This window comes from Spermophilus citellus, assembly GCF_964194105.1.
Source record: "Spermophilus citellus genome assembly, chromosome: 7".
NCBI classification, from domain to species: domain Eukaryota; kingdom Metazoa; phylum Chordata; class Mammalia; order Rodentia; family Sciuridae; genus Spermophilus; species Spermophilus citellus.
In genome coordinates this window covers 62,796,584-62,811,899 of record NC_138188.1, presented here as the reverse complement: position 1 = coordinate 62,811,899, position 15,316 = coordinate 62,796,584, and the positions used below count along the sequence as shown (strand labels likewise).

Sequence of the window (15,316 nt, the reverse complement as noted above, 5' to 3'; positions counted from 1 at the left end):
TTTTACTATAACTTAATTCCATTGACTGGATAATTTGTAAAGAATAAAAATTTACTCAGCTCATGGTTTTGGAGGCTGGATACTTGAAGGGGCTGCATCTGGTGGGGGCTTTCTTGCTGACATGAACTCTTTCTAGAGTCCTGAGGTAATACAGAGCATTGTGTAGTAAGAGTGGTGCATGGAAGAGAGCCTCACCTGTTTTTATACTAAATCCAGACACAAGATACACCTGTTAGTGCATTAATCTTTTAATCAATGAATAGATTATTTCACCCATAAAGTCTCTGTCCTCAGGACCCAATCACCTCTTAAAGATCTCACAGGGTCCCACCTATTAATATTTCACATGGGGATTAAGTTGCAACTTGAGTTTCAGTAGGAACACCCAAATCATAGTTCAGTCCAGTAGAATCCCAATAGCTCCCTTGCCTCCATTTGGCACAACTCTGATGGGCCTTTACAATTCCTCTTTCGTGATTGGCTTTGGAGTTCATCTTTCTCTTTGTCCAATACCCCTTCCTTTACTTGCTTACAGGTGTTGTTCTCAGAGCACTCTCTAGTAAAACTCAGGGAGGCAAATCTCAGCAGTTATTTTCTATGAAAACTGGACACATGATAATACAGAGATCAGAGTGAAATTACAGGTAATTGTTAGCATAATTTTAGAGTTCACTGAGATTTTTGAAGGTTAGTACATAGTATATTTTCCGTTGCTTTCCAAATCATGAACCAATTGAGAAATAACTATTGGAGTCAGAAGGTAGAAATGAAAATATTTACTTTATTATTATTGACACAATCAGAATTGGTGTTTGACACATGGATATTAAAACAAATTTAACTTCCTGATGTTTTCTTGTATTGAATGTGTTTTCTCCAAGCTGTAGACATTTTCTATAGAAAGAGCCTACCCCAAATGCCATGGCTATCCAGATGATAATATCCTTGGCATGTAGCACTTAAGAGAACCCAGAAGGGGCAGAGCTGAGAATGCTCATTTCTTCTCCTAAAGTCATCAATAAAATAGAAATATGCAAATATTCCTCTCCAATTGAATTGTTATAATTCACATGATTTAAGAGTCCAGGTTACAAAAAATTTCTGAAAAAATGTAAAGCTGCTATTTATAAATACTAGATAATACTGTAATAAGAGCAAGTTAACATGTATACGAACTACTGAGGCTTCTCATTTTCAAACTGGTTTCTTTAATATGAATGAGGCTTATTCATTTCACTTTAGTCTGTGTGCACTGTCCTTCAGTATGATTGCTATCACTTTGTACTTCCTCTATCCAAGGATTTTTTGAAAGTATATTGCTATATTTCATTCTTTTGTACTTCTGATAAATTTCAAATCATGTTAGAAGGATTATTTCTGTCTTGTTCACCACTGTATTCTCAGTGTCTGTACCTGATCTACATAAATCAGTTTTTAAGTGAATTAAAATATGATTGAATCTTTAATGATATGATCAACCTCCTGAAAAAACTTAAAATTATATTTTAGATTGCAAAGTTTGGTTTTCTCTGAATTTTGAAATCTTTAGAATTCATTGACCAAATATTAATTAAAATAATTTATGCTGATGTGCCATGTTGATGAAGGGTTTAAAACAAAATACATTCTCTTAAGCTTCAGAATTTGATCTTTAGTTGACTTTCTTGTTCTTTTTCTGGGAAGCAGAAAAAGGTTCCTAGGTAATATACTTAATGTGAATAAAACTTCCGATTGAAAAATTTTGTCTGAACAGAAAAACTATGCATACATCCAGAGAAATGAGAGCTCCCTGAGTGTGATTAGCTTTGTAACTGGCACATCCACTGTGGGATTCTGGAAGCCATGAGATTGAGATGAACTCTAGTGGGAAATGAGAATCATAAGCCTCATATATGCCTCTCATATATACCTCATATATACCTCTCACTGTATGAGCATTTCCTCTTCTTTATCTCCTGCAAGACTCCCACTAGAAAAGAACAAGGACTACTTTTCTGCTGGCCAGCTGATACTCCTGCCCTTATTCTTCAGAGTAGATAGATGCCAATAGAGGTTTGATGGTAGCTTTGAGAATTTGAAAGTTTAGTTAACTGGGGCAGCAGTGCCTTTAAGTTTTTGATTGATTAGAATTTCAAAAGATATATTGGGACACTCAAAAGATCAATGAAAAACAATTGTCCAGGATTCACTATAAGATTTCTTTTAAAAAATGCTTTGGTAAGATATAATTTATATGCCATAAATTTATTCAAAGTAAAGTAGGTTTTAGCATATTCACAGATATGTGAACTATCAGCACAAATCATTTTTGAACATTGTCACCTCAAAAAAAAAACACTTCATATCCTTTTGCTACTATCCTCATCCTCCCATTATCTGACCCTTCTGACATCCCACTTATCTAGTTTCTATCTCTATAGATTAACCTATATTGAACATTTTTTGGGGTGGGTGGATGAGTACTGAGGATTGAACTCAGGGGCACTCGACCACAATATACATCCCTAGCCCTATTGTATTTTATTTAGAGACAGGGTCTCACCGAGTTGCTTAGCATCTCGCCTTTGCTGAGGCTGGCTTTGAACTCAAGATCCTCCTGTCTCAAGCTCCCATACTGCTGGGATTACAGGTGTATGCCACCACCCCTGGCTATATATATTGAACATTTTATAAGAAAGGAATAATATATATGTAGTCTTTTATGATTGTTTTCTTTTACTTGCATAATGTTTTCTAGGTTTATTCATGTTGTAGCACATTTCAGTTTTACATTTATTTTTGTGTCAAATGACATTCCATTGTAAGGATATAACCATAATTCATTGATTCATCATATAATAGATATTTAGGTTGTTTCTACCTTTGAACTACTAGGAATATGCTGTTATGAATATGTGTATACAACGTTTTTCATGTACTTGTATTTCAAATTTTTCTTGACTATATCACTGGTAGTAGAAATACTGAATTATATGGTTGCTCGTTTTTTGACTGAGGAACTGTCAGACTATTTTCCAAAGTGACTACAACATTGGTAAAGAGTTGGGAGAACTTAAATGGCTTAGGGAGTATATTATAGAAGCAAGTGACAGACAGACTAACTGATAAACCAGAGTGTAGCTAAAGTGTAAGGCCTGAATCAGTCAGAGATAACCTAACTTAATCTCAAAAGGAAAGGAGGATGTCCCTGTGATATTTGTGTTAAGGGGAATCTTAGTAGATAGAACTCATATATGTATCTCAGAGCTCTGAAGGGCTACTATAAGGAACAGATTAAACAGCAACAGACATGCAAGGATTCTGCTCATAGCAGGTGCTACTTATATCAAGCTTTATTAATCAGGATGAAGTAATAGTAGAAATTCAACCCTTCATCTACACCATTTACATTAAATGCCTAGAAAACTAAATTACATTAGTGACCATGAATCCAAAGAATTACTAGTTCAAGGATTTTCCCCCCACAGTTTTATTGGGTATAATTGAAATAAAAAAATTCATTTAATATATAAAAATAATATTTTGACATATGCATACACCCATGATATCATCATCACAAGTATGAAATTAAACATATCTATTACCTCTACATGTTCTCTGTGTCCCCTTGTTGTGTGTGTGCACATGTATGCATGTGGTAAGAACACTTAATGTGAACCTAGAAGGTGTGCTAAGTGGAATAAGTAAGGAACAAAAGAACAAATGTTGTGTAATTCCACTTATGTGAGGTATCTAAAATAGATACCTTAGGTGATATATCTAAATAAAACCTTACAGAAGCAGAATAAAATAGTGTTACTAATGGATAGGAGGGAGAAGAAATGGGAAGATGTTGTTCAATGGGAATGAAATTAAAGTTAACAAGATGAATAAGTCCTAGGGATCTGTTGGTCAACACAGTGCATGTAATTAACAATATAGCATTGTTGAAAACAACTTAGGGCTATTTTCAATAATGGTATAGTAATATACACATTGGAAGACTTTTGATATAAAACAGTGAATTAAAGTTTTAGAGCTCAATTTATCAGAGCATGTTTGGAAATAGTGACTTCCTCCTAATCCAAATAGAGGATAGTAGAATATCAAATTTGGAGGAGACTGTAAAGGTCTTTAGTCTAACCAAATGTCTGAACTTTACTCAATCATATTGATGCTGGATATTTGAGGATCCTTTATAATTTGCAGGTGCTACCTATTTCGGCACTTGATATTTTTCCATGGAGTTTGGGAAGTTTTACAGGAGTTTTGTTTGCTATATTTTATGTTCATTGGTCTTTATGGAGTAAAAATTGTCCAATTGTGATGCATGAGCAATACTATATTTAAAAACCAAATATGGCAAATTTTTGATTGCTATTTGTTAGTGAGTTTTCCCATCTATGTTGAAAAATCTGTTATTCAAATCATTGCATACAAAATCATTTGTTCCTCATGTAGCTCAAATATGAGTAATTGCTGAGAACAGCTAACTCATCTGGATGAATTATACATGTAATATTAGTTGAAAACAACAGTAAGTACTTTGGTAAGATAATTAATATAGTGCATAATTACATGGCATCAAAACTGCAAATAAAAGCAAGATTGCAGGTGTGAACTTCCTGCGTGGCTTTTTTTTTTTTGCTATACTGACTCGATTTTAAGATGGCTAAGTAGAATTTTTTATTATTATAATCAAATTTAAAAGGCACAATTATTTATCTCTAAATCATGCTATTTTCCTTGATACGAGGTAATTAAAAATTTTGACAATACATTACTTTACAAGCTATTACATATTGTTAACTTGTCTTAATTTAAAATGTTTTAACTGGATTGTATGTGTTTTATTTCATTATTTTCTGGTATTATTTTATGATTGTACTAAATTGTAATAATGATTATACTTAATAGTTCAGATTAGTTATATTTGGCATCATTTATTGAATAATAAATTACATTTGTAGTAAAATGTATACATCCAAATCCTTGCTCATTTTCATTATCTCTTTTTGTGTCAAGGATGCATAATAATATGTAAATCATTGATTAATAAAACCTGATAAAAATCAGACCTTTCCAGGAAAGGTAAATCTAAGGATCTTAAGTTCTGCTTCAACATAACTATGTTTCTGGAATAAGCAATAAACTTCAGCCACATGAATTTTACACTTCCAGGATATGATTCCTGTCTAGCTTGCCATAAGTGCAATACGTAGTTATTTCTATACCATTGATTTGTTGTACTATTCATGCAAATACCATATCTGTTTTTAGAAATATGATGAGCAGAACTAGATTTAAAAACATGATTCTGCTGTGAGTCCCCCCATCACAATTTTCTTTCACCATATAAATATTTAGTTTTCTCTTGTTTCTTTGTGAATTTATATAGAAAATTTTCCTCAACTTCTATCTTTCTTTTTCAGCTTTCTGCTTTATGGAAATCCCCTCTTTTTGCTTTTTAACTTTTTACTTCTCTTCCTGGACCAAAGTTAACTTTTTCTTTTTTTTCCTTCTGTTCCTAATAGTAGATGAAACCTTTTATGGATATCTCTCTTTTTAAGCTTCATAGAATATTCAGAGTTGATTATGGGAAATCTATTTTTAGAGAATAAATTTATGCTAAGATTATCTGTAGAGTTTTTTAAGATAAATAAATCTTGAACACTGTTTTGGTGAGTTTTAATTTTTTAAAAAGTTTATTTTACTAAAAACTAAAATATAATTCTTCATTACATGTGTGTAGTTGATTAACACAACACTGATTCCTAAACATCTTTTCATTCTGGAAACATCTTTTCATTCCCCACCTAATTAACAAGATTTGAAAGAAAATTAAGGTTCAGGGAAGGTCACTCAAATCCTGTGGTACTTTGTTCCTGGAACCCCAATAAAACAGGTTGGCAATACTAGTTAAAGCACTAGCATACACCCTCAGGACTTCCTTCTCTGTGATGTAGATACTGTAGGACTTGCCTTCTAACAGATTATAACAACCTAAATTTTAAAAGAAAACATGTATCAAGATTTAGTCTCCTTTATTAATCCATTATTTTGAATGGGGTGAGGTGTCTGCAATTTCTTATCTGCACTCATCTTTGCTAGATATCTCAACTTCATAGAAGCCATTAAAACAATCAGAACTTGTATTAAGAGTAGACTTTTCCATTTTCATCTTTTTAAAACTGTCTCCATATGTTGCTAAGGTTTTGGTTTAATTGTAAGAAAGCTTGTTCCTGATTATTTCAAAATAGTGAATTGCTGGAAAGGAAAAACTTAAGAACCAATAAGGACTCCAGAGTTTCGTAGTTATCATCCCCCTATTCCCCACTTGCGTGTGAAGTAATGCCCATCAAAGAAACCAGAACAAACTGTGGTTGGGAAAATATTCCCAACAAGAAGGAAGATATTCTCAAAAGTCTTGTTTTATTTTTTTTGTTGTTGTTTAAGAATTATGTGTACATAATTTTTAAAAATTTAAGTCAAGAATGGATAAAAAATGTGGCATATATACGCAATGGAATATTACTCAGCAATAAAAGAGAATAAAATCATGGCATTTGCAGGTAAATGGATGGAATTGGAGAAGATAGCTAAGTTACCCAATCCCCCCAAAAAACAAATGCCAAATTGCTGAGGGCCATTGCCAAGTAGGAATGAATGGGCTTGCCTTTGGACCCAGGTCATTTGCAGTGACATTGCATGTATGCTTGAGTAAGGTGACCTTGCTCAAGGACCAGGGCGGATCCAGGTTTAGGGTGTATCCTGCTGGGATTAGGGAGTATCCCGCTCCTTGGGTTTAGGGCGGTTCCAGGTTTAAGGTGTACCCTGCTGGGAATAGGGCGTATCCTGCTGCCTCAGGCATGCCCACTGCTTGAGTTCCCGTTGAGTTCTCCTGGGATTCAAGAAGTATTTGGGATTCGTTGCCTGGTGGAGTACGTGAATTTTGCACAGAACATGGATTTTGCCCAGAACCTGTGTGTAGAGTGCCGGTGACAGTTCGAGAATAAAGAGTTGCTGTTTGAATCTACAAGGTGTGAGTGGCTCGTGATTTTGTGCCCAGCCAGACTGCGGCACCAAATGTTTTCTCTGATATAAGACGACTGACTCATAGTGGGGTAGGGAGGTAGGGAGCATGGGAGGAATAGATGAACTCTAGATAGGGCCGGGGGTGGGGGTGGGGGGGGTGGTGGTGGGTGGGGGTGGGGGTGGGGTGGGGGTGGGGGTGGGGTGGGGGTGGGTGGGGGTGGGGGTGGGAGGGCAGGGGAGGGGGCAGCGGGTTAGCAAGGATGGTGGAATGTGATGGACATCATTACCAAAGTACATGTATGAAGACATGAATTGGTGTGAACATATTTTATAAATAACCAGAGATATGAAAAATTGTGCTGTATATGTGTAACAAGAATTATAATGCATCCTGCTGACATTTATTAAAAAAAAAACAAGAAAAAAATTTAAATCAAGTTAATTTTTTAAAGTCAAGTTTTAAATTTTAAATTTATTTTCACCTATACATAACATATAAAAGTTGTACTTATTTTTTTAAGTTTTACTTATTAATAGGTAAATTTAATATGTAACTTGATCTTCTTCAAATGATTTCATCTATTAAAGTCCCAACCATATTCAACAGTCACTGCCACCAATAGGTTTATAATGTTTTTCAAGTTCTTCTGTGACAATTTGTTTCTCTCTCTCTCTCTCTCTCTCTCTCTCTCTCTCTCTGTGTGTGTGTGTGTGTGTGTGTGTGTGTGTATGGGTGTATCTTTATAGTTATTTGCCAAGAAAAGTCAAATGATATAACAGTTCTTCTGCAGACTCTAGAATCTTCAGTTTTTAATGCAAGACTGTGTTTGCAATAAATCTTTCCTAAAATTTTACAACTAGAAAGTAGGTGAAAGTTAGCAATATAAAAGGAGAGATTCTCACTTTTCTTCAAACTTGCAAAGTAACATAGGTGTAAACTATGTGTGAACTTCTTTGAGCTGAAACTTCTGGATCACATAAGAAGGTATGGCTATGTCAATTGGATCATTAATATTTATTGCTGAATAGCTAGCAATTTGGATGATGATGGTAGTTACAGTTCTGAAACACTGACACTACCATAAAGTACATCATTTTTCTAACCAAACTGAAACTTTTGCTCTTGGACCTTAACTTTTACAAGGTGCCATCCATTCCAAAATGCTATACTCTTTACTTTGATTAATGATACATTGTCAGAGTGATGAATTCTTCTAGAGTGTAATTTGAAAGATAATATCATTCTAGGGAAAAAAAAAAAGTTCAGTAAGAATTTTAGAACAGTTACCAGATGAAACCCTACCATCACACAGTGTAGTGAAGGATGTGGGGAAATCTGGAAATACTTGCAGTAAATCATATTCTTTGGCTCTAGTTTAAGTTTCTATCCTACAGTGAAATACATGATTTACTATATGCCCTGAAACCTGTTTTGATTTGATTTTAAAACACTTTTTTAAATATGTAGAGTAGTTGCACAGTTAATTTTATATACTTTCAGTCTCCTCCTATTGCTGCCTAGTAGTATTGCTATATTTAAATTTTCACATTTAGAAGATGAGAAGAAAAATGTCTTTGAGTTTTAAAATTCAAAAGCATTTTGTTAATATATGGCATTGTGTTATACTTAATATAATCTTTTATCTATTTTAAATATTGCAATAATATCTTTACATTCTTGTTCATTGGTTACTTATTACTTAAAATGATAGTTATATTACTGAGTGAAAGGTATTGTGTTTTGTATTGTAAATTTGTATGTGTCCTTTTAAATAGAGACAGAAACTTTTGGGACAGTGTCCCCAATGGCTGACAGTAATTCTCCATGGGAATTACCTTTTATAAATTGGGAGAAACATCTATTTCCTACATTTTAATATGGGGGACTATAATTTATTTTTTCATATCTGGTCAAATATAAAAATGGACAGGTGAAAATAAATTAAGAAGAAGAACCCAAACTGTCTAATTTTTGCATAGGGTATCCCATACAGAATAACAGTTTTATGAAGTTTTATTTTTTTAAAGTACTGAACAATGTTTAAATCTGTTAGACAAAAAATGTAACATGTCTGGTTTCAGGAAACCAAAGGTAAACTACATTTTTCTGTGTCATGAAGGTTAATGAGAATGCTAAAGAAAAAGTTCGGTTATAAGAAGATTTATTCTAATTCAAGCCCCAAGATTCTGCAGCCATTTGACATTGACCTAGGTCTTCTGAACTTCCCAGTCCTTGTGTATTTAATAGGGATCATAAATGTCAGCCCCCTCTCCTTGTATGAATATTTTAAAATTAAGAGAAAAAAGTATGCACACACAGTCTTCGAAGGAGAAAATTACATTTAAATGTATATGATGTTCTAGGAAAGAATATTCCCATTAACTGGATTTTATTTTTTTTTTAGTTATTTGCCAAATTATAAGACTTTCAGATATTCAGATATAAAATTAAATTTTACCAATTACCCATATGTTTATCCTCTTTTTAGCAGGAGAACTGACTTTTGCTAAAAATTATTAGAGTATTGAGTATTGTTACCTAAAAATTATTAGAGTATTGAGAGCAGGATTCACTTTAAGACAGGACCAATCTTTTGGTTTGTGCTATTTAAAAATATATATTTGATAATTTTATCTTGGTAATTTTATGTAACATTAATACTATTGCTTTGGGTTTTACAAATAAAATGAAATTTAGACATCTTAAATATTTTTGAAATCGACAGATCTTTATTTTAGGCGATTTAAAATTAAGCTTATATGGATTACTGTGTTTTAAAAATATTGGTTAATATGTAGATATTTCTGGAAGCCTGGAGCATTAGCACTGGATTGAAATTCTGTAAAAATGAGGACTATATAGATCTATATATATTTTTTTTGATAATCACTGGAACATTTTTGAGCAAATACCACAATACTGAGAGCAGTATATGTGAATAGGTCAAATTTGTCAGATTTTCATAGGTAATTCATTAATTCAGTGTGAAATAACACCAGTTAATTTGATGTTCACCAAATTTATTCCAGAATTAGATGGCATGAATCCTAATAGAGTTACAGAAGGTTTTAACTGGATAGTTTCAGTGTAATTGTAGCTATTTAAATTGGTAACTAGATGAAAATTTTGAGAGTATTTCTATGGGAGAGTACAAAATAATTATTTCTGATCCCTGATGAATTTTTCCTCTGCCTTGCAGACATTTGCTAAGAAGTAAGATGTATTTCTTGTCTTCCTAATGCCAGGTTCTCTTAGAGCCTCTGAACAGCCTCAATCTTCCCCTGGGAATTTAGTTTGAGATCAGAAGGGGTCTGGAGGTGTCCCGAGCAGACTAGCATAATTGCCGAGAGGAGACCTTTCAGAGAAAAAGACCTTTCCAAGAATTTCCTTTTCCTGGTCAGCTTCTCTGGAAGCATGCCCAAAGTCTTTTTTTTTTTTTTTTTTTAATTTCTTTTCTCAATTATTTGTTTTTAATTCTATAGTTCTTCTCCCTCTGTCCACACCATACTTTTTACTATTTTGTGATACACATATAAAGTTTTAAAAAACATTGCTTTTCTTTTTGTGAACTTATATATGAACTTATATGGTGTGACATACCAAAAGATGATGGAAAGGCACATCATGAGGGTTGGTACAGAGCTGTTCAGGGATTTACAGCTATAATGAGGGTGGAAACCTAAAACTGGGGAGGAGGAACATTTAGGGAAGGGTTTCTAGACCTGTGGGAGGAACTTGAAATGATTCCAGAAGGAAAAGTAAGAGTCTTCCAGGCAAAGATGAGGATGGAGGAGAGAAAGCTTTCCTGTAAGTGAACCTCATGAGCAGAGGCATGAAATGAGGAACAATTTGGAGTTAACTAGGAAACTGCAGATAGAGGCACTTCCTGATGTGCACTTTTGAATAGTGTATAATTTCTAAAGATATTTTATCACCAAGGAAAACTCATTACTGCTTATTCAGGCTCCTACTAGATAAGATATATTTAGTTCTCTAGCTGCGATATGCACAAAATAACACACCTTATCTATTTGGGATTGGCATAGTGGAAAGGCTATGAGTCATTAGAATTATAGACACCTGGGGTCATTTCCCAGCTCTGCCACCCACTCACCATGTGACCAAGGGCTGGTTATTAAAACTCTCTGAGCTCTAGTTTCTTTGTCCCTAAAATAGATAAAAATAGTTATGGTTTAGAGTTGCCTCAAGGATTAAATAATATAGTTTTAAAAATGCTTAGAATAGGATGAGTCCACATCCGCGCCCTCAGTATATGGCAGCTGTCACTATTATAATGATTGCTAAAAATGTCAGTTTGTCTTTTAAAATATTAATTAAAACTTACTGGGTATTATGAATCATAATGCAGAAATTTTGATTTAGTGTTAAAAAGTTACTTATGCTGACATATTAGTCTCTTTAAGTCATATTTTGTTCCTTTTTAAATAGGCAAAATCTCAGATATTATCCAGTGTATTGGATGTTGCTCATCGATTTATAAAGGAAGTTAATCCAGATGAACCCAAAGTGGGAAATAATTCTATAAAAGACACGAGTAAAAGTCATCAGAAATCCAAGTCTCTAGTCCTGCAGGGGAGCAACTCTGAGGTAAGCCAAAGAAAAGATAATAGGACATTTTTGTCCCGCATAACCATGGAGACTGCCACTCATATATTAACTAGAGTTGTGGTGTTTTGGAGATTATATCACATTGTTATTTAATATGGTTTTGCTTTTAATTAATTAAATGCATCTTGACAATAAAAACATAATCAAGGAGATTTCTTGGATTCGTTTTGGAAATTGATCCAAACATTTCTACCATATTAGGAATTGAATATGTATTTGGAGAAAACAAAAACCACAATGCAGTATAACAAATTTTATATTAGTCAGGATTTCAGAGAGGCTAACAACATAAAACCTTGCCAAGCACTTTAGGTGTCAGGCAATTTTAGATTTTGAAAACTAGATTTATGCCAATTCTCACAGTTACTCAGAAAGACTATGGATCCTATGATATACTAGGCAAGCTTTTATCAACTCCTGTCTACATTTTTATAATAGATTATATTGACTCTTTAGCAAGAAACACACTTCAAATTTTGATCTGTGTTATATAAGACTTCTTCTTTTAGATGTCACTCACTCCTTTCCTATAGTGCAGAAACTGTAACTTGGCCAGTCGCACAGTTTGTGATCTGGTAACCAGGTCTGTGTTGAACTTAAGTCTGTGAAATTTCAAATGCATTTTCATAGAATATAAGAGGAAATGCACTCTGTGCTGGTAGGACCATTTCTATCAGGTGAACTATTCTTGAATTTTCCGAGAAAATTGGGGTGTTTCCATAGATTTTGCTTTCTGATAGAACTGCCAAGGATATTTGTTAGAGAATCGCTGAATGAGTTACAACCTAATAATAATATTGTATTATAGACTAGATGCTGCCCTAAATACCTTATATATATCTATATTTTTGCCTTTTTGTAATTATTCCCTTTTTCAAATAAAAAAAATAGTGGCAAAGAAGAAGTTTTATAACTTGCCCCAGGTATCACTGATAAGGGGAACTCAGGTTCAGCTCAGAGCTTCTGACTCCAAATTACCTGTTTTCAACCACTCCATAGAGGCTATAGTTTAAAGAGTTTCTCCTTTGTTCTTGCCATTTTATTTAATTTTTCCTATCAAGCACAATAGTGACAGTTAAGTCAGCAGCTAACATTTTTTGATCACTTTGTGTTAGGCATGCTGCTTAATGCTTTACCTGCCTTATCTTATGTAATCATCAGAATCACCATATCTCTTCTGTGATAATATTACCTCTGTTCATCAGAGGATAAATTTTAGAGACAGGTTAAGTAACTAGGTCTATAAGAAAGCTGGGAAGTGGACTGCTTTGTGTTCATAATCATTATGGTAAATGTTGCTTCATTTCTCCATAGGTAATTATATATGCCCTACAGACTCTCTGCCTCTTGTCTTAGATTACAAACCATCAACTCAGTGTTTTCCCGCAAACCCCCTCCCCCCAGGGGTGTATAATAAAATCAACTGGAAAAACATTAAAGAAATACACATGGCTGAGTTCAGCATTTTTGTGGGAGAGTCGTATGTGTTGTCTTAGTAGCTCCTCAGTTATCTGATGAGCATGATTCATTGGAAGCTGCTGCTAAAGACATTCAGGTGTGCACCTGTGTACAACACTTACACTGAAAGGTAACCCTCTCTGAGGCTTGACATTTCTTTTTGCTGAAGAGCAGTGTTTTCAAATTGTAGTAAGAATCAGGAGCATTGCATGAGTTTGTTAAAAAAATGTGCATTTTTTTGATCTGCTGCCCCATTTTTTATTAACTTATTATTTATGGGTTAGGGATCAGTAATCTGATTTTTAATTAGCACTCCTAAGCAATTCTAATGGCTGGAAGAATCAAACTATTGCCAAGGTCTGCTGTTTCATAGCTTTCTAAATGGATTCAAGTCAATGGTGTATATTTGGAAAGAGATGACCTCATGAAATACATTTTAGAGGCTGAAACCTGAGTTCAAGATACTAATGCTTGTTTTCTTTTAGATTTTAAATATTGGGCAATTTACTTAGTTTATTTTGATCCTTTGTTTTCTCTTCTGAAATGTGGGAATATTAAAATATATTACAGAAATACCTTGATGTAATGAATGTATAGCATTAGATATCCATTTGTTCCTTCAAATTTCCTAGCCTTTTAGAATTGGGCAGGGTCTCAGTGGAAGTGATGTAGGACAGTTCTAAGCTGAAGCATTGAAGAGCCAATGTACAAAGCTCCTGCTATGTGGAAGACAGGTATTCCAGTGACATAGCTCAAAGATGCAATTAATTTATTGATTCATTGTCTTACATCTCTGATATCTTACATATCTTATTCATTGCTTGGGAGGGAGCTGCTCTGGAGAGCCACAAGAATCACTACATACTCAAACCATTTCATATCATGCCACTGAGTCTTCAGGGCCTCTTTATTAGAGCAGCAGACTAATAGATTGTTTATTGGGTACCTATAAGCACCTTCCCACAGATTCCTGAAACTCAGTATCTCCAGGCTAAACTCATACCCTTTATTGGCAAATCTATAGATGTTACTAATTGATGGTACCATATCTAGATTTCTAAGGTAAAAAAGAAATGATATTCAGCAGTCCTTTCTCTTTTTCCTTATATATCCAATCAGTTACTATTGTAGTCTATTCAGGATGCTATAAAAATATCACAGGCTGAATGACTTATGCAACAAAATTTGTTTTCTCACAGTTCTGGTAGTCCTGGTAAGGACTTTCTTCCTGGCTTGCAGATGTCTGCCCTCTAAAAACTATTTGTTGCCATTACAGATACTGAAATTAACTTTTTCTAAAAGGAACAAAAGTTTTATAGATTAGAAAATACATTTTATTTTCTTCCTTTCTAGAGTCAATCAATATTTTTATGTTTTTTTTTTTTTTGGTGTGTGTGTGTTCCTTTATACCAATGTTAATATATTTGCATATTGCTCTGCAAACGTGTTTTTATTCATTTAACAGTATAGCTTTTGTATGCATATAAATATTCTGTTGCTTTCTCATTTTATGTAGTAGCCATAAAATGCTTAAATGGCATTCTAAAATCTATCTTCCACTGATCAACATTTATTGTATTTCAGTTTTTTCCAGTATAACCTAAAATATAAAATACAATTTTGAAATTTTTTTTTGCTTGTATGCATATGTCAATATAATAAAGTCCTTATATTCCTTGGTAAAGAGGTTTCTGCAGTTATAATGTTCATTTATATGACCACATGGCTGTAACATTTTAAGTGGTTTCCCTGCATCCAAACTTACTATTCCCCAATTCTCTTTCCTACACTACTGTGTGGAGCTTTTCTGTGGTTTTTACATGTGTAACACATTTACCTCCAACTTTGTACTGTAAGAAGGATTTTCATGATCTGCTCCTGCTCATATTTCTACCCTTGATATTTTTTCTCATCCTCCATTTTTGCCATATCAACACAAACTATTTCTAGTTCTATGCCACAATGCTGTTTGAATCCATTTCTTTGCATATATACCTTTCCCTCTTTCTGAAATACTGCCCTTGAGTCTTTGATAACGTAATTCTTATTTTATTTTTGGAAACCCAGTTCAGACGTCACTTCCTCTAAGTTATTCTTTACCCTTGCACTTATTTCTATTGTGGACTTATTAACTTGTGTTTTTGTGGTCTAGCGTCTAGTGTCTGATGGATTCTCAGATGGTTTTTGCTTATATTTAAAAGTTCTTGTGAACAT

General features: G+C 33.8%; 1 protein-coding gene across 1 annotated transcript in view; it reads left to right on the top strand.

Annotated features, from left to right (window-relative positions):
* Positions 1-15,316, top strand: part of ZBBX (zinc finger B-box domain containing) — a gene marked incomplete at both ends in the record, with an annotated part of 121,096 nt that overhangs the window by 32,706 nt on the left and 73,074 nt on the right. The window contains one exon of the mRNA XM_081301908.1: positions 11,465-11,623. Within this exon, the coding sequence (XP_081158034.1) occupies positions 11,465-11,623 (159 nt within the window). The remainder of the gene's footprint in view (positions 1-11,464; positions 11,624-15,316) is intronic.